Here is a 27,121-nt window from a genome sequence, read left to right on the forward strand (position 1 = left end):
ATATATATATATATATATATATATATATATATATATATATATATATATATATATATATATATATATATATATATATATATATATATATATACATATATATATATAATAAAAAACCTGCAGTGTGAAACGATCGAGTCCACGACTCTTGGAAATTACACTTTAAACTAGGTTCTCCGCCAGTTTCAGGTCAGATATCGGGCACTTTCTGCGGTCATCAGCAGGAACTCGTGACCTCATCCGCGGCGCAGAGATGCGGTGCTGATGCTGCTGCCTTCCTAGCTGTGAGTATTCATCTCTCTTTCCAATGCGGCACCGAGATCAGCTGGGAGGTTAGGACACCAGACGATGACTTAGCTCAGGATATTGCCAGATCAAACGGCAACGCACAGATGTACAATCAATAATTAATGGGAAATACGTCTGAGTATTGGGGAGGGTCCTCCAGAAAATACCCTTGAGACTGAAATCGTGCACTCTGGTAAGTTTGGCGTAGGCTATTTTCCTACATCCCATTTCTACCGCAGCGTTTTGACAAGCATAGCTTATACAGTTGACCAGGTGTCTTCTGGATTTCATGTCATTGTGAGCCTACTGGCGTTTAGATGATCCTTGACTTTCATGTGATGATGTCACTTTTCTACTGCAGATCTGATGATTTGATCGATTTTATCTCTGCTGTGCGTTCATCGTTCATAATAACAAAAAACATCTATATGCGCTGTCAGTGTGTATCAATAACAGATGTCACCGATGGACCAAGCTAAAGAAAATATGTGGATTTTGTGTTTATGTGACACACTAAATAAAAATAAAAAAATTGACTCAATTCGTATTTTAAAAGTGCGTCATGACGAGGACAGGCACACCTTTCACTCATTGGGTCTCAGCTACAAAGTTGGTGTGCGCATCTTTTTGACTGCAGTGTTCTGGCGACTGAACCCTGTTTATTGCCTACAACTCCCAGCAAGCAGCAACCCAAGAAGCTCCGGCTACTGCATGCGATGTCCAGCATTGCTTTGCATAAATAAGAAACATTCTGAGTTAAAAGTAAAGAATTTAGTAAGAGGGGATAAAATCTTTTAAAAAAGGTTAAGATGTTTAAAATAGAACAATTTTAGATTAGTTCCCTAATAGTTTCCCTATATCATAATCTACATCTGATATGACTTCCACAACAGGCAAAAATTTGGGTATTATGATTGACAAAGCAACAATAGCATGTATTGGTATTCAAATTACAGATTACTCGGGAGGGGATCAGATCCTCATTCTGATATTAGCTTTCCTGACTATTAAATCTTTCCATTTACATATTTATAGACATGACTTAGTTCACATATCTGTATTATCTGTAGATTATACAGATTAAGTTGGCGTTTATTACTTTGTCGATCCTGTTTTCGGTTTTTAGCAGTTATGCCAACAAACCATCGTTTATTCTGTCTGTGGTTGCATTCAAAACAAGTCTACCTCTGTTTGACTATCCTCTGAGCTGTGAAATGAGCGAGCTGACGTTACCATCTCAGCTTGGCAGAGTGTCACTGGAGTGTTTATGCTCTGTCCAGGATCTGCGACAGAGAAATGAGCTCTGGCTATTGCCAGAAACTCCTCACATTTGCTTCTGCTAATTAAAAATTAGGAAGTCCATGAACCATTTCAACTGCTGCCAGAAGGACATAACACAACGTAAAGAGCAGAACCATACCACACAGCTTTGTGCAACACAAACTTTACTTTTATTTTATAATATCTTGTTTTGTGTTTTTATCCATTTGTTAATTACACAAACTGTTCCAAATCCAAGAAAATGCAGTTCTGTTTTATTGTTCCATATGTAAAACTAAATGACAACAGGTTTGAATTTCCATGCATCCACATTCTACAGCATCTAGATTTTTAGTTGGCAGATGGAAGAACAGAAACTCATAACAAATTAAAAAACTTGGAGCTCTCAAATCGTCATTGATTTTCCCAAAACATTTATTTTTGCAACATTTAGCCACAAATTATCTTCATTGTTACTATGTTTAAGGTGAAACTGGGACTGAGAAGAATGGGGTTAGAGTTAAAAAAAAAAATCCGATGTTGCCATTATCCAAATATTTAAAGGAATAGGAAAATAAATGTTGATCATTAAACGTAAATTATGTCGTAAGTAACTAGACAATACAGAAGAAGCCGAGAGAAATTAGCGGTAACATCGTAATGAACTTGGGAGGATTAAAGACGATGCGGAAGTGACTGGGGGGTGAATCCTCTTGCTTCATCTCCGGTGGTTTTGCTCTCAGCCGCGCTGTGTAATTCATTATTATTAGAACATGGCCTTTGAAGGAGTTACGGTGTTACCGAAGGGGAATTAACTATGCCGCCTGCTATTGTTGTTATTGTTTCTAGGAAGTCGTGGTGCTTTCAGATGTCTAAGCAGTTCGGGAGAAGAACCGCAAACGGCGCTCACAGGACAGAAACAAGTGAGTGGGTTTTTGTTGGGATAAAGAGGGGCTAAACACAGCACCGGCATTATACCGCTGATAAACAACTCCATGTCTCCGACTGTTAAATGCTTTACAAGTGTTCTTTTAGTTAACTAAACATCTCCAAAGAAAGCTGTCATGTGTGTTTGGTGGCGTTGTTTTGAATGGAGAGCGTTGTTGCCGTAAATAACGGTTTTCTCGCCTCACCGCAGCCGTTTTCCCGGTGCTGTATCCCTGCGCCCGGCGGAGGAGATAGTCCAATGAAAGTGTCTGAGCTGGGACATAAAACAGCAGCGACATGGCAAACTGTCCAGACCCGTGGTGAGTTCAAGAAAAAATATTCCTGCCATTATGAAGCATACTGCATGCAGTGGATGCTCAGAACATGACCAGCAGATTGACGGCGTGTCATTATTTATTTTTATATCTTTTTTGGGGGGGGTGCGGAGGGGTGTTTAAATCGTACCTGTGTGGTTTTATTGGCCTGCACTTGACGCATATGTGTAGAGGATTTAATAGCCCAGGAGGATGAGAACCATCCTCTGCTGAAGAAGCTGCCACACCCACTCTCCTCCAGTGAATGCACCACTGTGCACTTGACTGCATAGGTCCTGTAGCCTGCTGCTGGACAAGCAAGAATATTTACTTTTATTGCTGTTGGAAACTTCGGGTTTGTCTTATATAAATGAAACACTCACCCTTGCATAATACAACAATCATTGCATGTGTAAAATGTTCTTCTGCAGCACAATGGTTTAGCATTAACAAAAAATAGTGGAAAAATAAGTACAATATGTGCAGAAACAACTTTCCTACAATGCCTTGTATTCCCACCCACTCCTTGAACTTTTTCACATTTTGTTAAGTTACACCCACAAAAGTTAATGTTATTTTCATTATTTTGTTATAGACCAGCTGAAAGCACTGCAGAATTACTCAGAAGGGCTACGATGCCGTTTAAGCCCCTTTATTATGGAGCCTCTAAAGAAAAATCACAGCTATGTCTTAAAAATGTTTTACACTTATTTTTAACAGAGAGTCTGTGAACAGTTTGCAGTCATGCAATTGACTTCATTTGATTTTTATCTGAAGTCTCTGGGAGGGGGGGAAGTATGGTGAAAATAAAGGCATGCACATTTCATATTTTTATTTGTAAGAATAAAAATATGAAAGATACATGTTTAATTTTAGTTGATGGTTATGTACTATTTTGTATTGGCTATTGGCTCCTTTGCTCCCAATCACAATGTAAAGTGAAAAAAAAAAGAATTTTTTTGTCCCGTGCACCATATATAAACACTAGAAATGCCAGTAACAGATGGGTACCATGCTCATGTTTCTTCCAACCTTTTAGGTTTAATCAATATTGATTGTAACTAAGACTCACATCCTCCACTGGGGGGGATCACATCAGGCAACACATTTTGCCCTGTTTTTCACATCCAATTCATCGTCTACTTTGTGGGCAGCATTCAAGTCAAAATTGGTTCAGATATGTCAAACCGTGTTAGTAATGTCAGGGGCTTTTGTCTGCGTTTGTTGTTTCCAGGGTGCCACGGGTGACAGTTAGTCATGAGTGCATCGGCCCGAGGTCCTACCAGTTGTCCCCCTTCACATCCGTCCAAGATGTCAAACAGCTGCTGTACGAGGAAACGAACCTGCCGGTCAAAGAGCAGCGTCTGCTTCACAATGGGAGGATAGTGAGTGAATTCGTATCTGCTTGGGTTGCATTATTATAAAAAAAGACTGCTGCAACATTCAGGACACAGAGCTTTCATTTTAACAGTCCTTTTATAAATATTAGTTTGTTGTCCAGTAATCCCATATATTCTCCAAGATGGATCATTAAATCATTAGACATGTGTTTTGTTTTCATGTTTTGCTTTGATGCTCTGACATTTGCATACACTGCAAACAGCTCTTGTTAGAAGTGTCTTCTTGAAATTTCCCTACGGTATGGTTTGTTGTTTAAACTTTTAACAAATTGAGTTCTCTTGCTGTTATTGACCTTATCTCTGACTTGAAAATGGCAAAGGTCTCCATGGAACTTTATCTACTGATTGATTGCCAGCTGTTGACTGATGAATCTGCTGAATTTGGAGAATGAGGAGCAAAAATGTATAAGCTGAAATGTGGAGGCGGGCCGGATCCGCGGGCCGTAGTTTGGGGACCCCTGTTTTACAGCGTCCATTCTACCCTCCAACTTAGCAAGTAAAAAGAAAAGCTTCAAACCCCACCTACCAGCTACAGCCTGACTTTATTTTATGTATTATTTCTTACCAAAATTAGACTTCATAGGAATGCTTTCATGGTAAACATCCTTTATAAGGACATAAGGATGTTGTGCCATATAGGTGTATAATTTATGTTGTTTTGCTGCTTCTGCTAATGTTATTAAAAATTGGGAAGTCTAATGGAGAAGATATGCCTGAAGCTCTACTTAAGCGAAGAGGGATTTTCTACTTAGAAGAAACTAAAAGGAGGCATTATTCTTCCCATCTGCCCCTCTGTGGATGCTTTCAAATTATATAAAACAGTCTTATTTTTTTAACAGTTACATTTTCAAAAAAAACAAAAAAAAAACAAAAAAAAAAAACAAAGTTACAGAGATGCAAATACTTTAGGGGATTGCAAAAGCATATATATATATATATATATTTGTTTTGTTTTTTTTTTGTTTTTGTTTTTTGCAATTTGTCACTTCACAACCACATGTTTCATATTAAATCCAGATAAAATACATTGAAGTTTATTGTTGCAATGTGACAAAATGTAGAAATATTTAAGAGACATAAAGAAATCTTTATCCAAGGCAAGAATCTATTGTTAATATCAGTAAATCACAATTTTTCATTATGTTTGCAAGGACCATCTGCTTACAGTTATTTGATAGTTTTCCATTTAATTGCTTCTTTACTAATTTTAAACTATAGGTGGGCATTGCTGGGATGAAAACAGCTTCTTCAAACATTGTAGCTATTTGCCTATGCTTACTATAGCCATTATGCATCAGCCCTTAAACAACACATTTGTTGATAGCACTTTACTTGAGACCCGTGCTAAATATCTGTCTTTGTCCTGAATTATGCAGTAATTATTGTTGCATGCAGACACCATGATAAGGTTGTTGATGGAGGACTTCCTTTGTGTGCAGCTGGGTTTGCCTTACAGCACATTATAGCTAAAGAGTGCTGAGTGCAGCGACTAGCAGTGTCACCTTGAACAGTCACGCTCAGCTGCAGCATCGGGCCCTCATACTGACTTTCTGCCATGCTGGTGCATTGATTCTGAAAGACGCATCGGGAAAAGATTATAAATCAACCAGTTATCACTGGGAGTGGTTCATGTGTTACTGTGGCATGGTATCTCTTTGTCAGAGTATTAATCAGCCTTACTTCTCGTACTGTCTGTACTAATTTGTTGCATTTAAATAAATGGGTTCGTTCTAAATGTATTATTGTTACATTAGTTGCTATAGTTTTTCACAATATATTTTAGACGTTACATCTGTCTACAGACTCCAAAATTCTCTTCCAACATTGTAGTTGAATTAGTTTTGTAAATTAAAGTTTTCTTTTGTCTTTTATAGCTCGATGATAGAGTGCAAATTGGCAGCTTGGTCCCTGCAGGAAGCCCAGAAGTGTCTATGACCCTGGAGGGACGGGGCCTTATAGGAGGAGGTAAAGTTTAAATATTTTTATCTCTACCATTACTTTTGTGCAGCCCCTACAGTATGGTCTGTTACAGGGAGATTTGGCCAAACTACACCTCCACTGGTGGAGTTTTTGAAGGACATTCTGAGAAGATACCCTGAAGGGGGGCAGATTCTGAAGGTGAGTGGAGTTTATTTCTTAAACTCTTTGGGTTACTTCTGAATATTTATAGCAACTTTTACACTTGTTGACATCCCTGGAAAAAACTGTGCAAATAGGCCTAAATAAACACATGTTTATTGCAGTAACATAATCTCAGATTAAAAAGCTCAACTTCTAATTTGATACCATGTTCACTGTTATCATTTTTGTGTAGCCTCTTTTGCCAAGAGGACTCAGATTCCTCCTATATCCGGTTGGAGCATTCAGAGAGAGGGATCTCTGACCATTCCTCTTTGCACAATTGATCCCTATTATCAAATGTCCTGGGTTCTCTCTCACTTTCTCTTCTTTTCAGCTCCACGGCGTTTTCTATCAGATTTAGGTTTGATGTGGCCTTGGAAGGTTGATATTGCATGTACTTGACATTAGTTTGTGGATTTGGCCTTATTTTGGATTACTATGATGTTGAAGGACTAAATGATATCCCATTTTTGATTTCAGATAGGGTCATAGCATCATATACCGAAGGGCATGAGGTGTTTTACATATGCATTGTTTATTTCACACCAGATCCATTCAGAGTGTTTCTTTAATCATGAGTCATGAGTGACTTGTTATGTAGTTCTATCTTAGTCTTTCAGCTAATGGTTGTTATGGGTCTACTACCTGTTAATTACAGGCATAATAGTGATGGGTTAACTTTCACTCAAAGTCTCCCGTAAAAATAGGTGTGTTCCTTTCAAGGAATTTATAATGAGAAAAACAGTCAATCTTGAGGAAAACAAAAGAGGACTGTTCTTGTTTGGGTTTAATTTCCTCCTGCGAGCTTTATTGTGAACTATAGCAACATTACCAAATATTAAGGCTTGATGTCCTAAATGGAGTCATCCACTCTAATTATTTATTTTTTTTAACTGCAAAGCTTTTTGCTTAAAAGCAGTGCTAAAAAAGCTCATTTCTCTCTAATGTTCCTTTGTTCGATATTTCTCACTGCTTCTCTGCTTCATCTTGAAGGAGCTGATTCAAAATGCAGAGGACGCTGGAGCCACCGAAGTGAAGTTCTTATACGATGAGACAGAGTACGGAGTGGAGTCACTGTGGTCACCTGACATGGCTCAGCATCAAGGTTAGCAGTTACCGGTGAAGTGAAGTTGGCAGCAGAGTTGTATTGCTTTTGTAGCTAAACCACTACTGATGAAGTGAATCCTTTTCTTACTTTTAAAATAATGCACTGCAATCTTTCATGCAAACATTTTTTTGTTCACCAGTTTCTAAATCTCCTGAGTTTATCTGTGCTGTAACCTGCAGGGACAGCGCTGTATGTCTACAATGATGCTGTGTTCACTGTCGAGGACTGGAATGGGATTCAGGAGATTGCAAGAAGCAGAAAGAGAGATGACCCGCTGAAAGTTGGACGATTTGGAATCGGCTTCAATTCCGTGTATCATATTACAGGTGAGAGTTTGCTGGAAAATTAAGGAATATAACTTATATTTCCAAATGTTTGCTACTTTGTATAGCCAAAATTAGTTTAGAATAAAATAGAAATCTCCACAGTTTTCTTAGGTGAATTAATATATTATACTATTTTTCCTTATAACAGTGGTTCCCAAACTTTTTATCCCTCTTACCTATTTTTATTGTGTCAAAGTTTAAGCTCTCACTGATAAAGTCACATATATGTACTTTCCATTTTTTTTAAGTTTGTTGTTTATTCTTATGTTCCAGATGTTCCCAGTATCTTCAGTGGGGACCAGATTGCCATGCTGGACCCCCATCAGACCCTTTTCGGCATGCACGAGTCTGGGCAGTGTTGGAATCTGAAGACGGACATTAAGGAGATCACAGAGCTTGGTGATCAGTTTGCACCTTACACTCAAATATTTGGGATTTCGGAGAATACCATCCGGGACGGCAGCTTTCCAGGAACTCTGTTCCGCTTCCCACTTCGTGTGAAATCTTCCCAGCTCAGTGGGAATATTTACAACAAAGAAAAGGTGTTGGAGCTGTTTGAGTCTTTCAAAGCTGATGCAGACACAGTTCTCCTCTTCTTGAAGAGTGTCCAGAAGATCTCACTGCATGTCAGAGAGTGTGACGGTACAGAACGAGTGTTGTTTGAGGTCAGAGCAACAGAGAATCCTGATGACAAACTAGAAAGGCCAAATGCACTGAAGACACTGTGTCAAGCGGTGGACAGCTACAGTAATGGCGTTCCCAGCTCCATCATCACATGTGTCACTTACCAACTTCACATAGAGACTCAAGATGAAACATCTAAAGAGACTCAGAGGACCACATGGCTGGTTTGTAATGGAGTTGGAGGCAGAGGGATGTGTCCTGAGTTGGACTCTCTGGCAGACGATTTGAAGTTCATGCCAACAATCGGCATTGCCTTGCCTCTAACTGTCATAAACAAAGAGGACGGAGGTGCCACATCTGGTTTCTCAGGACGAGCTTTCTGCTTCCTCCCTCTTCCACCGGGTGAGGAGAGTGAGACGGGGCTTCCGGTTCACGTCAGTGGCTTTTTCGGTCTCACCGACAACCGCAGGAGCATCAAGTGGCGAGAAGTGGACCAGTGGAGGGATCCATCTGCCTTGTGGAATGAGCTGCTTATAATAACTGTCATCCCTAAGGCTTATTTCACTCTCATTGTGGATGCTATAAAGAGAGTGCAGACAAAAAAGGACCAAGACTTTCCTTTGTCTCCAAGAGGGACATACAGGGCATGGCCAGACCCTAAACAGGTCAAGTCCCGCTGGACGCCCATTCTCCAGCCGCTCTTTCATGATCTACTGCAGCAGCGAGTGATCTATTCGCTCAGTGAGAGCTGGGTCGGAGTGGAGCAGGCTGCCTTCTCAGAGCTCGACACTGACAATTATATTTCAGAGACGGTCATCAACTACCTCCAAAGCTCAGGAATGCAGGTAGCAAAGGTGCCAGCTGCAGTGGACTTTGCTTTGGCTTCCTATATAACTGAGTCTACTGAGATGAAGAAAGTTAACCCTTCTTTACTGAGGCAAACTATCAGGAAGAGCAAACACAAAGGTCCCTCAGAGGAGAAGCTGCTGCTGCTGGAGTTTGCTCTCAGTGATGCCAACTACAGTGATCTCATAGGGCTTGAGCTTCTGCCACTCCAAAATGAAACATTTACATCGTTTTCATCTTCTGTCAGTGAAAAAGACGCCATTTACATCGCGTCTGAGGCGTTCCCCAGGTAAAACTTCTGGATAAACATCCAGTACTCTAAGTTAGGAGATTTAACCTCTTTTAAAGGGTCACAGTAAAAAAGGCAAGTGTAGCAGTTTATCTAAACAGAAATTAGTATGTTTTAATTTGATGGTGCTTTTCTTTATCCATAGCATGAATGTTTATAAAATTCAAAAACCATGACAGCTTTTACAAATACCCACCTGATGTATCTTACTCTTAATCCCTAATATATAGATGAAACTACTGTTTGCATACTGTACAGTGTATGTAATCAGCACACTGTTTACAGTACACTTTAAATAAAACAAGTTAATAACTGTCATTGCCTTTTTATAATGCATTCCACATTTTAGTTCAGTTTGCATTACTAAATGATTTCTATTTGATAAGTGCCAGGAAAATTACAGATTACATTTGTTTTATCTTCAAATCCAAAAATGTATATGCATATTTCCAGGAGTTACAATTTGCTTTACATTTTGTGATTTGGATCAAACATTTTGGGTTTCCTTTCCTTTTCAGAGTAGTTTGCATGAGTTTTGGCCCATTTCTTCTAATAGAACTGATGTAACTGAGTCAGCTTCGTAGGCCTCCTTGTTCGCACACACACATTTTCAGCTCTTCCCACTGATTTTCCATAACTCAGGGCTTTCTGATTACCACTCTAAGACATTGACATACACATGCCAATGTCTTAACTTCCTTCCATAATAATGTTTCCTCCTTTGCCTCTTGTCGATTTAGTAAAGTGCACTGGTCCAATTTGATGCGTTTACACCCATCATACACCAACACTTGTACTTCAGTCGGTGTTCCAAAAGTAAAGATGTTTATTGTAGTAAAAAACATCTTACTTTGAACTTACATTACCAGACTTTAGGAAATGTCTACAAAAATTAAAGTCTCTGTACTCATGGGCATTTGCAAACTGTAATCTGGCTTTTTTTTTACGTGTCTTTTAAAGCGATGGCTTCCTCCTTGCTGAAAGGCCTTTCAGCCCATGTCAGTACAGGAAAATGACAATGTCACCAGCTTCAGGCAACATCTTAACAAGATCTTTTGCTTTTGTTCTGAGGTTGATTCACACATTTCACACCAAAACCTGTTCATCTCTGGACCACAGAACCTTTTCCCATCGTGTTTATTCTTGCATGTTGTTGTTTGTACAGTTGAATGCGTCACCTTGGGCCATCTGGAATTTGTACTCAAGGATGGTCCAAGTTTGGAGAGATCCACTCTTCTCCTCCTTTCTGATTTCATTTGATTTTCTAAAAATCACACAAGAAAGAAAATATGCTTGAAATCTTGGTTAGAGATAAGGTTCCTCCATTTAACTCAAATGTTAACCCATCATATTCATGCAAAATCATAATTTCATCTTCTCGCATGATCTCACATTGTTTACCAATGCAATAATCATAATATATGTTTAGTTAATTGTTCTGGCATTAGACAAAAATGAAATCATTTTGATAATTCTAGCTCACCTAAAACAATAAGAGATTAATCTGATTTAATAATAAGCAGTGACATTTATATTTGTTTCTGTTGTATGCACATGCAAACAGCAAAGATTTTTACGGAAAGTTTCAAATTGGTGTTGATTACTCCTTCTTTGTTTACTAGATTTCTAATTTCCTTTGCTTTATTTCAAGGTCTCTCTATCCAGGACTGGAGCATCGGTTTTTACTGGAAACTATGAAGCCTTCAGTAATGGACAGCTTAAAGAAGGCTGCCAAAAGCAGAGGTAGTAACACACCAAAATTTATTTTACAAGTCATCTATATAACATACTGTAAATCTTTTATGTCTATATCCATGCATCCTTAATCCAGCAGTGGCTGGTTTATTTGATTCATGGGTTTGCACTCAGACTCTACTCAGACTGTGATGACTGCGTGAATTGCAACCATGATGTTTATTAGGCCATTTTTATCTTACTCTGCAGCTGTGGCAGCAGTGCATTAAATCTGGTACATTGCTGCCAGATAATTCAGGTGGAGATGACAGTAAAGAGAACAGACAGTGAACATTAGGCATGTAGCAGTGACTGGAGGGCTTCCTCACCCCACCTGTTGCTGCACACTGCCCATCAGCTTGTTGAAAAAAGACTTCTGCATTTTGTTTGTTGCCACGAACATATAGTGAGACCAATTCACCAGACAGTATTAGCTTTTTATATTTCTGGTGTTATTATTTAAAGGATAGGACAGCAAAAACCACTTTAAGGTGACAACAAAACAACAAAATTTAGTAGATGTTGAGCAGATGTCTATTCTGTATTTATTTATAACCAATATGTTGCATTATTTTAGCAGAAGTAGGAATGCTTTTTGCTTTTCTGCTTTAAAGAAAAGACATGAGACCATTTTAAATATATTTGTTTTTAATTTTTGTGCAAGACTTTGAAACTTTGAAAAATGATGTAATCTCATACTGGCCCATGAATAAAGCATAGTGATTCATCAATAATTTTACTTCCTCACAGTGACCTGGACATGTGGTCCATGAGCCAGGGAAAATAAAATGCTGAGTAAAAGGTCTGTCAAAAAAAGTCAAATCAAAATATACATAGAATATCGGAACAGAAATACACCATTAGAGGCCAGACATAGCATTTTCTACCTATTTTTGGTGCTTCATTGTAAATAATGGTATTATTGTTGTTTACATTATTTAACTTCAGTATTATTTTTCTGATGTCCTTTATGGTCTAATCCTCACATTTACACATATAGCTTTTAGTGATAATTTTTCATCCAGTGAGATAGAGTCATGTACATCTTCCAATAATATGTCATTTAAATTACAGTGCAGCAGTTTCTTTGGGGGTGTTCAGGTAGGTATTACAAAGGGTGCTACATATCTTCTTATGATTAACCAAAACTAATGTGTGGCTGCAGACAATTAACTCGCCTATATGATAAGAAAAATAAACAACTCACACATTATTCTCTTCCTTGTTTTTTTCTTCTGTCAAAACTTTTTCTATTATCAATTAGACCAATGTAGGATTCACGTATTACTTTATTTTAAAATTGGTTTTGTGATTTGCATGGTTCAAGTCCGTTTGAGCTATTTGCTGTTCAGACAGGATGCTGATATAAGGAGAATTGTGGAAGCTTGTTTGCATGGATCACATTACTATTGCATCTTAAATGTCGTTAATGCATAATTTTAATTAAAATGATTTTTTTTATTGTGAATGTGGATTTCAAGTGTTGCTCAATTTTAGAAACGAACCAGTCAACAATGAACATTATCTAAGGTAATATTTGACACTAAATCCACTGTTGTTGTCATTTTAACAGGAAGACCCTGTACTCAGCTACAGGTGTTGAATCCAGAACGATCAGCTCGACTCATCAAGGAGATACTCTCTACAGCCTGGCCAACAAGAGACTTCAGTGTAGAGTGGGAACCTGGAAACAAAGAACTAAAGCATCCCACAATTTCATGGTTAAAAATGGTTTGGAAACATCTCTACATCAATTTTGCTGATGACTTAAACACATTTGAAGACATGCCTTTGATCCCTCTCGTGCCCCTTGAGGACAACATGAACACAGCTAAGCTTCTTCGTCTCAAAACTCCCTCACCCATAATTCATGTGGATGACAATGAGGCTCTGGTTTCTGAAAGCCTTTTTGACATTCTGGAAAAGCTTGGAGGTGTTGTCATAAAAACCCTGGACTCGTGTTTGCAGCACCCTCAGCTGAAGTGCTACATCCACCCTTGCTCTCCTGGTATGTTTTTGCAAATTCTAAGTAGACTACCAACACAGCGGTTGTCTAGCCAAGTCTCGACTTTCTCAGTGGAAGAGAAAATTGTGCTCAGAAAATTTCTCGCAGGACTGTCTGACATCACTGAGAAGGAAAAACATACATTACTGGATCTCTCTATCTTTGAAAAGGTGGGGGCCTATTCTGAAGGTACCTCGTCATTTACATCAATGAGAGGTGCAAAAGCTTTACATCACAGAGCAAAGTACCCACCAGATGTGAAACTGTCAGAAAACCTTGTGGCCTGCCATGATGAGGAATCAATCCGTCTCATCAAGATGCTCAACGTAGAACAAGTCAAAACAACAGAATGTCTGAAGATGATTATTCGGGACATCGACAAGGGCTTCTATTCAAAAGATGAAACTACCCAGATCATGCTTTGGGCTCTCAAGCATCTGGGATTTTTAAAGAACGAAAACTCATCTGTAATTGGATGGCTCTCTGCTGTTAAATTTATTGAGTTGCCATGTGGAAGATCTGTAAAAGCCTCAGATCTTTTTGACCCTGAACTAGAGATTTTACAGCATTTGTTCTACAAGGAGGAGACAACACGGTTTCCCACAAGTACATTTACCAAATCTCCTGACATTCTCCATTCACTTCGACAACTGGGGCTTAGAAATGAGGTTCAGGTCAGTGAAAAAGATGTCCTCAAAGTGGCAAAAAAGATAGAGGAGTTGCAAAGCAGTGAGGAACCTGAATGGGACTCAGTAATCAAAAAGGCAAAAACACTCTTGCAAATTCTTAATAAACAAACCAAGCTGATAAAATCAGCCGATATCCAGGCTTCACTGCTTCAACTAAAATGGATACCTGTCTGTAAAGAAAGACCTCTAACTTACCCAAATTCTCTTGCTTGGATTGGAGATACGCTCAATATCTGCTCTCTGTCTGACATGTGTGAAATATGCCATGCAGTACTTGTGGGATCTTCAGTACCACTGGTTGAACACACCTCTGCAGGTTTCAAGAAGGCTCTGAAACTTACAATAGAGCCACAAGTGGATCAGGTATTACAGCACTTGAAAGCTGTGAATGACTGGCATAAATCCCAAGCATTTACCACTGAGGATTGGTACCAGTTTCAGCAGATCCTATTTGAGATTTATGGATTTATGCAGGCTCATCTTGAGGATGCAAGAGAAGCAATGAAGTCCTTGCCTTTTGATTGGGTGTGGACTGGAAAGACATTCACATCACCTGGCCAAACCGTCTTAAAACCCCTCCCTGATCTAGACCTGCAGCCTTACCTCTACTCACTGCCAAAAACAATGAGAAAATTTCATAAGCTTTTCAAGTTTTGTGGTTCAGTTGAAGAGGTTGTCCCAGCCCATGTGTTTGACGTCATTGCCACAATCCAAAAAAGATGTGAAGGAGAGATTAGCAAGGAGGAAAGTAAACACAATATTCTGCTCTTGATCAACATCCTCAGATGGCTCTACAATAATCAGATCCCAGTGGACACTAATATGCAAGTGCCTATCTTTTGTTACAAGAACCCAAGCAAATTAGCAATGAAACCCATTCATGAATGCACCTACTGTGACATCAAGGTCGATGATTTAAATGACTTACTTGAAGATGCCTCAGAACCTATTATATTGGTCCATGATGACATCCCAATGAAAACTGCTGAATGGTTGAAGGTGCCATGTTTGAGCACAAGGTTGATAAACCCAGAGAATCTTGGCTTTGAACAATCAGGCCAGCAAGAACCTCTAACAGTAAGAATAAAAAATATCTTGGAGGAATATCCATCTGTAGCAGATATCTTTAAGGAGCTCCTACAGAATGCTGATGATGCCAGTGCAACCGAGTGCAGTTTCCTTATTGACATGAGAAAAAACAATGACATTCGAGAAAATCTCCTTGATCCTGGCATGATTGTTTGCCATGGGCCGTCTCTGTGGTCTTTTAACAGTGCTGTATTTACAGACACAGACTTTTTGAACATCACACGGCTCGGTGGGTCAGTGAAGAGATGTGAAGCGGATAAAGTTGGCAAGTTTGGCTTGGGTTTTAACTCCGTTTACCACATCACTGATATCCCCATCATTATGAGCAGGGAATTCATGATCATGTTTGATCCCAATATCAATCACATCAGCAAACACATTCGAGACCGGTCCAATCCAGGGATCAAAATCAATTGGAGCAAACAACAAAAGAGGCTAAGAAAATTTCCCAATCAATTCAAACCATTCCTTAACGTTTTTAACTGCCAGCTGCCTTTAGCTCAAGACTCGCCATACAAATACAATGGTACTCTTTTCAGACTTCCATTCAGAACAGAGCAAGAGGCATCATCCAGTGAAATCAGCAGTCTGTACTACAACACCACAGATATCTATTCCCTCGTTGATGAGTTCAGCATATGTGGCCATAGGTTCATTCTCTTCACTCAGCATGTTGGATGTATGGTGTTGAAATACCTGAAATTTGAGGAACCAAACCCAGCAGCAGCACAAGATGTGGTGGCTATTAACAAAAGTGTGTGGTCAAGCAAAGCCTCATATGGACCCTTGAGCATCCTAAAATCTGCAGCAAAGGTTATGAAGAAAGTAGCAAGCACCAACAGGGTTCCTGCTGATGTTCCTAAATCTGGCTGCATCATTCGTGTTGTGGTGGAGGAGTTTCACAATGTCTTCAAACGCATTGTGGACCTGCACTCTCCATTATTCCGAGGTCCAGAGGAAGATCCCAACCAGTACTTTGAGATGGCAGCTAAAGGTGTCCAAACTCGGAGACTGACAGATGAAATGCCCCAAAAAGCAATCGAGGTCACCAACTGGCTCATCTGTTCATGCATGGACGTGAGTGAAGCCCTCAAATTTTCCCTCAGTGACAGTGGAAAAAGACTTGGACTGGTGCCTTGTGGAGGAGTTGCTGTTCTTCTCACAGAGGAAGAGAATCGCAAATGGACTGTAAAAACAAATTCAACACCAATTGGAGAGGTGTTTTGCTACTTGCCTCTCAGAATCAAAACAGGCCTGCCAGTTCACATCAATGGCTGCTTTGCTGTCACTTCCAATCGCAAAGAGATCTGGAAGACCGATACCAAAGGACAGTGGAACTCTGTGTTCATGAGGCACGTCATTGTCCAGGCCTACTTAGCAGCCCTCTCAATGCTGCGTTCACTGGCTGAAAGTGGAGAACTTCTCGAGTACAGCTACTATTCAGCATGGCCAGATCCAAGTCAGGTACATGATGACTTTGTGCTGATCAGCCAGGGCATTTACCAAGAAATAGCCAAAGGAGGTGACAGCGAGCAGGCCAAGGTTTTTTCAGATGGAAAAACATGGGTGTCAATCAAATACATCAGATTCCTTGATGACGCCTTACTTTGTAGGCCAGACATTGGCCCTGCTGCTTTCAAAATATTTCTGAAATACCTCAGGAAAAGTGGCTCACAAAACCTCTGTGCTGTTGAGCTCCCTGACTGGGTAAAGGAAGGATTTGATGATGCTGGATGTAGAGGGAAGTTAATGGAAAATACCCTGACAGAGAAGCAGTTCTTTTCAGAAGTATTTTTTCCTCACATTCAGGAGCTTGACAAAGAGCTCAGAGATCCCCTGATGCATTACGTCCTAAATGAGAAACTTGAAGAATTTGAATCGATTCTTAGAGTCACTCCTTGCATACCTTGCTCTGGCCCCAAAAGTGAACTAGTTTTACCCTCCAAACTCATCCATCCAGAGGGAAGAGTTGCTAAACTCTACATTGCTGATGATGGAAGATTTCCTGAAGGAACGTCCAAAGACTATGTAAATCCAGTCTGTTTAGTTAAACTAGTGCAGCTGGGCATGGTGAAAGATGACCTATGCTGGGAGGACCTCACTGAGCGGGCTCATTCTGTCATTGAGCTTAATGAAAACGATCACACAGCCGCATGCTTTCGTAGCAGCATACTACTGAGTCTCATTGATGAGAAACTGAGGATGAGAGATCCAGTTGCAACAGAGTACCTGGAGAATCTACAAGATATCAAGTTCCTTCCATTTCTGACAAGACCTGCAGGCTTCTCTTTACCATGGCATGGGAACAGCTTTTCCCCAACCACAATGTTCTCTCCTAGAGAGCTTTACACAACTGAACATCAGGATACAGTTTGCCTAATGAAGCCAATTCTGAATGAGAATTCACCATCCTTTAAAGGCTGTGGTGCAATGTCATTGGCTGTGAAAGATGGTCTTGGTCTAATAAGGAAGCCCCCTGTTGAGCTGGTCATCAATCAACTAAAGGAACTTTCTCAGTCTTTTGATGGTGTCACGTTGTATCAGGAAAATATAACAAATGCCTGCTACAAATACCTTCATGAGGAAATGCTGCAGGATGAAAATGTAAGAGGTAAAATAAGTGGAGACCTAAAAGGATTCAACTCCATTTTGGTGGAGAACACATATGTCAGTCCTTCCAAAGTTGCATTCCACTTGAATTTTGATGCAGCTCCCCATCTTTATCAGCTTCCAAACAAATACAGAAACAGCTGTCGAGAGCTTTTTGAAAATGTTGGCGTGCAGCCCAGCTTTACTGTTGAAGATTTCTCTGCTGTTCTTGAAACAGTGAGGCAAGAGTGTGGACGAAGGACACTAATAGAGGAAAACTTCCAGTTATGCCGCAGAATCATTAGTGAAGGAATCTGGAGTCTAATTCGAGACAAAAACCAAGAGTTTTGTCAAGCAAATTATGGTGGGATTTTGTTACCAGACTGCAATCTAACACTGCAACCATCAAAGTCATTATGTTACAATGACTGCCCTTGGATCAAAGTCAGAGATTCCTCTGTGAAATACTGTCACGCTGACATTCCAAGAGAGGTTGCTGTGAAGCTTGGAGCAATCCCAAAACGTCACAAAGCACTCGAGAGATATGCCTCTAATGTCTGCTTCAATCCACTTGGCAGTGAGTTTGGACAGAAAGAAAAACTCACTAGCAGGATTAAAAGCATTCTCAATGCCTATCCATCAGAGAAGGAAATGCTGAAAGAGCTGCTTCAAAATGCAGATGATGCCAAAGCCACAGAAATTTATTTTGTATTTGATCCAAGGACACACCCCACCGACAGAATATTTGATGATAAATGGATCCCAATGCAAGGCCCTGCCCTCTGTGTGTACAACAATCAACCATTCACAGAGGATGACGTCCGAGGTATTCAGAACCTTGGAAGAGGAACAAAAGAGGCCAATCCAGGCAAAACTGGTCAATATGGGATCGGATTCAACTCTGTTTATCACATAACTGACTGCCCATCCTTTATCTCAAACAATGACATTCTCTGCATCTTTGACCCACATGCACAGTATGCACCAGGAGCTACATCTGTAAGTCCTGGAAGGATGTTCAGAGACTTGGACTCTGACTTCAGATCCCAGTTTTCAGATGTTCTAAATCTGTACTTGGGAGCTCATTTCAAGTTAGAACGGAGCACAATGTTCAGATTTCCCATCCGATCTATAGAGATGGCAAAAACATCAGAGATCAGTTCTGTCCCTGCATCTGACAGAATGGTGCAAAACCTCCTAGACAAGCTGAAAACAGATGGTGCAGAGCTTCTTATGTTTCTCAACCACATGGAGAAAATATCAGTTTGTCAAATAGATCATGCATCTGGTGAACTAAAAGTGCTCTACTCTGTCACAGCCAAAATAACAGATGGTGATCGACTAAAACGCAAACAATTTCATGCCTCTGTCATTGACAGTGTTACCAAAAAGAAGCAGCTCGCTGCTATTCCAGTCCAACAGATAACCTACTCGATGGATATAGAGGACACTGATGGAAACATGACCTCATGGATGATCTGCAACAGATCTGGCTTTCCAGACATCGAAAATGTCTCCAAAAGTGTGGTTTCAGCCCACAAAAATGAAGACATAACTTTGTTTCCACGTGGAGGTGTGGCAGCATGTGTAAGCCACAACTACAAAAAACCCCACAGAGCCTTTTGCTTCTTGCCCCTTTCACTGGAAACTGGTTTGCCTTTTCATGTCAATGGACATTTTGCCCTAGACTCAGCTAGAAGAAACCTATGGAGAGATGACAATGGTGTAGGGGTAAGAAGTGATTGGAATAACAATTTGATGACGTCACTTATAGCTCCTGCATATGTTGAGCTGCTGATTCAGCTGAAGCGCCGATACTTTCCAGGTCCCGATCCCACCATGAGTATACTACAAGGAACACCTCTTCATGTTGTTAAAGACACGCTGCGGAAATACCTCTTTTTTTTCCCAGCCAACAGACTTGACATTCAGCCAGACTGGTATTGCTTGGTTAAAGCAGTATACAACTGCATCCATGCTGATCTGAAGCGTTTGCTTCCAGTTGTAAGAGCAGCCCAGATGGACAACTCCGAAATGCACTCTGTCATTTACATCTCATGGGTGAATACATCCACGGCAAACAAAAGCAGAGCCTTCTTTGATAATCTGCTTCAGGATGAGCTTCAACACTTGAAAAACACAGAGTATAACTTAACCTCAAGGAAGTCTGTGGCTGAAAATGTCTACAGGCTGAAAACCTTGCTTCTTGACATTGGTTTTAACCTGGTTCATAGTTGTGATGAAACAGCAAACCTCTACCTCTGTCTGGAGGATGCAGGGATTCCAGTCACATATGTAACACCGAGTGACGTTCGCCAATTTCTGCACACTTTCTCATCACCTGACACATGTTGCCATGTTGGGAAACTCCCTTGCCGCCTCCCACAGTCTACCTTCAAGCTGGTTCATAACTTGAAGCTCCTGGTTGACTACTGTTTCAAAGACATAGAAGTGGATGAGGTCAAAATTGATGGCTTACCACTGTTGATAACAATGGAGAATATGCTTCAAGTGTTTGACTCGAAGAGACCAAAGTTTTTGACAGCTCACCATGAACTTATATCTTCTAGGAAAGATATGTTTATGAATACATTGTACATGAGGTACAGCAACATCCTGTCAAAAGCAGGAGTTGCAAAACCCTTTGACATCAGCAGTTTTAGTGACCTTCTGGGGTCTGTTCTACCTAGAGAGTATCGAACAAAGATCCCTGTAAAGTGGAAAGATACCTTTCCTAGTGAATCCTGGCTAAAGAACACATGGAGCTTCATCAGTGAGAATGTAGCTATTAAGGAAGATCAGACGGACATCAAACCCAGCTTTGAAACAGTACTTGACACTCTGAAAGACTGGGCTTTACTACCCGGAATCAAATTCATGGCCAGAGAGAAGCTTGTCATCCCAGATCATGATGCACTCCTACCTCTAAGTCTGATAAGCATTGCCATATTTCCACAGGGCCAAAATGACAAAGTCTTTCACACTCTAATGAAAGCAGGATGTATCCAGCTTGCAGTGAACAAAATATGTGTCAAAGAGAGTCAAATCATTCCTTTCCTGGCACAACAAACAGCCAACATTGAAAATCCATCAAGCATTTTGAAAGCTCTGGAGTACATGATTCAGACATCTGCATTCAAAACAGCAAACCTGACAGACAGGGACTTTGAAGCTCTTCTGTTGTATTTCAACTGCCATCTACCTAACCTTTCTCAACAAGATGCACAGAGTCTGAAACTCCTTCCATGTTTCAAGTCAGTTAGTGGAAGATACATCAGTATTGCAAACTATAGTGCAAATTATGTTCTTGAAAAAAGCATGCCAAGTGCAGACATAGACAAATGGACTCAAACATCTTCATTTGCCTTTCTTGCTGACAATCCACAGCTTAAAGAACTGTATGCCTTCCTTGGCTGCATGCCAATCGATGACCTTGAAATTTACCTCCATCATCTTCTGCCAAAGTTTGACAGTCTCTCCTATGATGCCAAAGTTGAACACATTGTTTATTTGAAGGAGAGACTTATGTCAATGGAAGAAGGCTGCAAAATGAAGGATCAGCTTTATGATAAATTACAGGGGCTGTTGTTCATTTACGACTATTCAAACAGACTCAGACCAGCCAAATTTTTCTACGATCAGACCGTAAAGGTCTTTGAAGTTATGTTACCTGCAAAGTCTTTCATTCCAAATGACTTTTTTAGGAAAATAGAGCAAGTGACAAAACCTAAGAATGGTACACTGTTGTTGACTTCATGGATAACATTTCTGAGAAATATTGGTCTGAAGCATGAGGTCTCCCAGCAACAAGTCCTCCAGTTTGCAAAGGAGGTCAGCATCAAAGCCCAGACTGAAAGTTGGACCAAAGAAAAAGTGCAAATCGTTGTCGATGTACTTTTGAACCATATCTTTAACGAAAGAATCGACCTCTTTCAGGGTACCTTTCTGAAGGAACTGTCAATGATACCCTTTCTGTGTCCAGAAAGAGCTCCCAAAGAACTCATCAAACTTCATACTCAGTATCAAGAGATGAGTGGCACACTGCCCCTGATTCGTTTCAGTGGATCTCAAGTAAACCCAAAGTTCAAACAAACAGATATAATACACTTGCTGTGGACATCCTGCCCAATCCTACCTGAAAAAGCTACACCTTCAAGCATAAAGGAACAGGATGACAGTGCTCTTGGTGGACAGGAACAGCTTGACCTAGTTCTAAACATGTTGGGTGTCAACTTGGACCCACCTCTGGAGAAAGTCATAAGCAACTGCAAGAACATTTGCAACATATCAAGTCCAGACGATGAAATGGTGAAAACGAGGAATAAAGTTTTGAGGTCCACATATGAATTCCTCAGTGCCGACAAACGAGACTTCCATTACCTGCTACGTGGGGTGACGTTTGTCATGGTTGAAGATGGTTGGAAATTACTGAAACCTGAGGAAGTGGTCATCAATTTAGATAATGAATCTGACTTTAAGCCCTACTTGTATAAATTACCTCTGGAACTCGGCACCTTTCATCAGTTGTTCAAGCTTCTTGGCACAGAGGATGTTGTGTCAACCAAACAATATGTTGAGGTACTGTGGAGAATTTACAGGAGTTCTGAGGGAAAACAGCTCGACCCAAATGAAATGAGAACTGTGAAAAGGGTGGTCTCTGGATTGTTCAAGTCCCTTCACAATGATCCACAGGAAATTCGCAAAGATCTTGATTGCCTCAGAGATTTGATATTTTACTTGCCAAGCCATGATGGGAAACTTGCAAAATCCAATACCCTGGTGTTTGATGATGCTCCACACTACAAAAGCCGAATTCAGGGTAACGTCGGGGTTCAAATGCTTGTGGACATGAGCCAGTGTTACCTGGGGAAAGACCATGCTTTCCACACAAAGCTTATTATGCTACTTCCACAAAAACTAAGACCTAGACTACTGAGTAGCATTCTCGAGGAGCAGCTTGATGAAGATTCTCCAAAAATGTGTCAGTTTGGAGCTCTTTGCTCCCTGCAAGGTCGCCTTCAGCTTTTGCTGTCCTCAGAGCAGTTCATCACTGGTTTGATCAGGATAATGAAGCATGAGAATGATAATGCATACCTTGTGAATGAAGAAAAAGCCATACGTCTGTGCAAAGCACTTTGTGAGGGACTTAAAGTGTCCTGTTTTGAAAAACTGCAGACAACTTTAAGAGTGAAAGGATGCAGTCCCATCCCACACAGTCGCAGTGAAACACTAGCTTTCTTGAAGAGGTACGGAACATCTGTAATTCATCTCTACATCCAGCATTCAGACAGTAAAGACATAAACTTTCTTCTGGCACTAGCCATGACATTGAAGTCTGCAACAGACAATTTGATCTCTGACACATCATATCTGATAGCCATGTTAGGCTGCAATGATATTTACAGAATCACTGAAAAACTAGACAACCTTGGTGTCAAGTATGACTCAACAGAGCCCTCAAAACTTGAGCTACCCCTCCCTGGAACTCCAATACCTGCTGAGATACACCACACACTGCTCATGGATCCAATGAATGTATTCTATCCAGGGGAATATGTGGGCTACCTTGTTGACTCTGAAGGAGGAGACATATATGGTGCCTATCAGCCCACCTATACCTATGCCATCATCGTTCAAGAGGTAGAAAGAGAGGAGGAAGAAAACACAAGTTTCCTTGGAAAATGCTTCCAGATTGATATTGGTTACAGTGAGTACAAAATAGTCAGTTCCCTCGACTTGTACAAGTTTTCAAGACAAGACGAAAGCACCCATATCCGAGATACTAATTCCCCGCAAACCCCTACAAGCCCAGAGAGTCGATCCTCTGGTCTACGTATGATGCCTCCCGTCTTTTCTGGAAAAGAAAACCTTAGACCTCCTCCTCAGAAACAGTCTCCCAAAAAGATTAAACTTCACACATTACCTGAGATTCTGAAAGAGGTGACCTCAGTCGTCGAACAAGCCTGGAAGCTTCCAGAGACAGAAAGAAAAAAGATAATCCGTCGGTTGTACCTCAAGTGGCATCCAGACAAAAATGCAGAGAATCTGGACATTGCCACAGAAGTCTTTAAGCACCTGCAAAATGAAATCAATCGCATGGAGAAACGGTCTGTGGCTGATCACCAAAATGCAGACAGAACTTCCAGGAGAACCTTCTCCACATCATCAACCCGCTTCCAGTCAGAGAAATTCTCGTATCAAAGGTTTTATTCGTCGTGGAACCAGGAAGCAACCAGTCACAAGTCAGAAAGACAACAGTTCAGGGAACATTACACTAACTATGCAGGGTCTTCACACTCCCATCGTTTCTTTGTACCCCCAACCTTTAAAACAGTTGGAAACCCTGTGGAAGCCCGCAGGTGGCTGAGACAGGCCAGAGCAAACTACTCCGCTGCTCGCAATGATCTTCATAAAAATGCTAATGAGTGGGTTTGTTTCAAGTGCTACCTGGCCACAAAGCTTGCCCTAATAGCTGCTGACTATGCAGTCAGAGGAAAGTCTGACAAAGATGTAAAACCAACTGCTCTTGCTCAGAAAGTGGAGGAGTACAGCTCCCAGTTGAAAGGCCTCGCAAATGATGTTCAGATCTTGGAGGGATATGGCGTGGACAGTCTGAGAACCCGTTACCCTGATCTCCTGCCTTTCCCACAGATTCCCAATGATAGATACACATCTGAGGTGGCAATGAGGGTGATGGAATGTACCGCAAGGATTATCATAAAGCTTGAAACATTTGTGCAGCATAAAATATAACATTGCTTAATAAAAGTCTGCAAATATTCTCAGTGAAATCAAGAACTCATATGGCTGTATGCAAAAGAGATCACAAAGAATCCGCTGGCAGCTTCTGCAACATGCAGTTTCTATCTGTGAAAGTGGGACAGTGGCCCATGCATAGTGAATAAATACATGGCTCCCATGCCCTGTTGGCCCATATATGTGCATAGGCTGTACATAGCTATGCCTCAGCAATATGTTTTGTTTACCAAATCCCCACACTGACTATATTTACTCTGTTAGATAAAAAAAAATATGCAGCTTTTTTACTTTATCTTTTATAAAAACAAAATAATATATTTTCTTGCTATAGAAAACAAATTCAGTGTACTTAAAAGATGTGCTTACTAGAAAGTATCTATACCCTGTTATGTACAATGACTGCTCTCATACAGCGTGTCCTACTTTCAAAAGCACTACTAGCCCAGAAAACACAATCATGTTTGTAATTGTTCTGTTTTTGTACTTTCCTGATTGTTTTCATATAATTTCTGTAAAAGTTGTACATTTCTTGTAACATAGCCAGTCATGTGTTTATGGAACAAGCACTTTTTGAAACTCACATGCATTTTCACTCATGTAGCGTCAGTGCTTGGGGCAATTTAGGGAAATCCAACTGTGAAGAGAAACTCTTTGATTTAATTTAAGCAGTAACCTTTTTTTCTTCTTCAAATCACTGAAATGTTTTGCATCATGTTGACTTCATGTACCTCTTTTCAAAGCTGGTGAGGAAATGTTTGAGCACATTAATGCTGTGTCAAAGAGCCATATGAATTTAGGTGTTATGAGGTGGGCCCAAATGTGACTTGTAATATTTCTAATTTACAACCATGTCTATATAATTTTTTTTGGCGATGAGAACTGTTCTGGTTTCAGAAACATTACAGCATCAGTTGGCTGTTGTGTGTATTTTTTGATTTAACTTTGATTTTACGAATATGCTAAATACTGATTGCATACTTTGTAAGTCATTTGCAATGAAATACGATCTAAAATGTGCTGCTTGTCATCTGTTTGCTTATTTCTTCTCAAGTTTCAGGTAACTCTGACATCATCGCATTGAATGAACCTTGAGTATCAAATGTGTTGATGTGCTCTGTGCCACAATGAGGCCTAATAAATTCCCATTAAAAGAGAACCGTGTCATAACAGGCCACAAAAAACACTGATGTATGTTACTTGCATCTCCCAAAGCTGCAGAAGATCAAGCCTTTGGTCAGTTTTTTTTTTTTTCATAATAAAAATGCCAAAAAAAAAAAAAAAAACATCCACGCCTGGGTCTCCCCTCTCATTGCTGCAATATATTTCCACAATTCATATTTTTTACTGTATCTGTAAATACAGCACTAAAATTTGAATACAGTATTGCATAAAAATCCAATACTTCTTGCCAGTCATCTCTGAAAGGGAAATGCAGATTATTGATTTATAATTTATTACACATAGTAAAACATTTCAAGTTTTTATTTTTTTTGCAGTTTTTATGATTATGGCTTACAGGTAAAGAAAACCCAAAATGTGTCTCAGAAAATTAGAATATCACATTAGACCAATGCAAAGTGAATCTTGTGAATCAAGCTGAAGTTCCTCAAGTAAAAAATGATTTTGTGTAAATGCAGATCTTCTCCAGCAGAGTGCGCCACTGAACGCTTCAAGAATATGTGCGATCATATTTCGGCTGTATTTTTGTTCACCACTGAATCAAATCTATAGTGGAAAAACAACAAACCAAAGAGTCACTGGATCCGAAACAGGAAAATACAATTTATATATATATATAAAAAAACATAAGGTGGATTAATTATGATAGAAAAAAATAAAAGCAAACCAACATTTATTTAACATATAAAATGAATAAATAAACATTACATTTGTTCAAATATGACAGACCTGAGCTGAGAACTGCATATCACCTTTATTCTCCTTTTGTTTTCAAAGTACAATGCCAACACAGCACAATCAATACAAAAAAACTGGGATTAGAAACAGGCATGTAAAATACACCAATCCTTCACTCACAAAAACCGTCATTACAAAAACATTTACCTTTAAAAAAAAATATTTCAGATGCTGCAAACAGACACTTCCATCCACACAGTGAAGGCAAATGTTGAGCTCCCGTTCTGCACAATGTGCTAAAGGAACACACATCTGATGCAAAGCACTGACACAGTTATAAACAATCATTTCCTCCTATATTCATTCAAATAAGGTTTGCTACTCTTGTTTTGTTTCTACCTCCATGTCGCTGTGGTAAAATTTAATGTTTCCACTGTTTCTACCAGCTTTCCTTTGACTTTACAGTAGACAATTTAACAAACAGGCCTGTTTGTGACTTTCTTGTGGTTTCCATGGTTATATAAGGAGCTCTACGATAAGATGGGCAAAACATACCATGAGAAAGATCCATTATATGTGTTAATGAACTTATCATGTTGACACAAGGTGGTTCTTCTTATTTAAAATGAGCAACAACGATGGAGTCACTTCATATAACTGTACTTAAAATCGACTTAAAAGAAGGGAAAGAAAACCCTCTAGTCTCTAAACTGTCTACAGAAAACTCAAAATGTACCACCATTTCCAATCCCTCCTGTAGTTAAATAAAGTAACACTAAATTCTAAAAAAAAAACAAACAATCCCCCCCCCCCCCCCCCAAAAAAAAAAAAAAAAAAAAAAAAAAAAAAAAAAACAAAACAAAGAGGTGTAGTGTTAGGAGAAACCATAATCAAAAAAA

At 39.8% G+C, this 27,121-nt stretch overlaps 2 protein-coding genes across 5 annotated transcripts in view; one reads left to right on the plus strand and one right to left on the minus strand.

Moving 5' to 3' along the window:
- Positions 1–112: 112 nt before the first annotated feature.
- Positions 113–25,546, plus strand: sacs (sacsin molecular chaperone). Of its 3 annotated transcripts, none has more exons than XM_015028560.1 (12): positions 113–281; positions 2,395–2,468; positions 2,684–2,792; positions 4,021–4,171; positions 6,061–6,151; positions 6,219–6,304; positions 7,301–7,412; positions 7,595–7,741; positions 8,015–9,500; positions 11,152–11,243; positions 12,309–12,335; positions 12,808–25,546. In XM_015028560.1, exons 3-12 carry the CDS (start codon positions 2,770–2,772, stop codon positions 24,357–24,359), a joined length of 13,767 nt encoding a protein of 4,588 aa, XP_014884046.1. In that variant the 5' UTR covers positions 113–281; positions 2,395–2,468; positions 2,684–2,769; the 3' UTR covers positions 24,360–25,546. The 3 variants fall into 3 exon arrangements, with proteins under 3 accessions (XP_014884046.1, XP_014884048.1, XP_014884047.1); XM_015028561.1 differs by lacking the exon at positions 113–281 and adding an exon at positions 292–478; XM_015028562.1 differs by lacking the exon at positions 12,309–12,335.
- Positions 25,547–26,200: 654 nt separating this feature from the next.
- sgcg (sarcoglycan, gamma) overlaps positions 26,201–27,121 on the minus strand; it is a 21,311-nt gene continuing 20,390 nt past the window's right edge. For both annotated transcript variants that reach the window (XM_015028578.1, XM_015028577.1), the window contains one exon: positions 26,201–27,004. The gene's annotated coding sequence lies outside the window, so the exon portion shown is untranslated. The remainder of the gene's footprint in view (positions 27,005–27,121) is intronic.

This window comes from Poecilia latipinna, unplaced genomic scaffold (genome assembly GCF_001443285.1).
Source record: "Poecilia latipinna isolate Pla-1442-1.1 unplaced genomic scaffold, P_latipinna-1.0 Scaffold129, whole genome shotgun sequence".
Lineage (NCBI taxonomy): Eukaryota > Metazoa > Chordata > Actinopteri > Cyprinodontiformes > Poeciliidae > Poecilia > Poecilia latipinna.

Excerpts from the sequence above, each read along its gene's own strand:
- sacs (XM_015028560.1), top strand. The coding sequence starts at position 2,770 with ATGGCAAACTGTCCAGACCCGTG. Across the intron at positions 2,793-4,020 it reads GCAAACTGTCCAGACCCGTG|GGTGCCACGGGTGACAGTTA; the intron begins GTGAGTTCAAGA and ends TGTTGTTTCCAG. Across the intron at positions 7,742-8,014 it reads TTCCGTGTATCATATTACAG|ATGTTCCCAGTATCTTCAGT; the intron begins GTGAGAGTTTGC and ends CTTATGTTCCAG.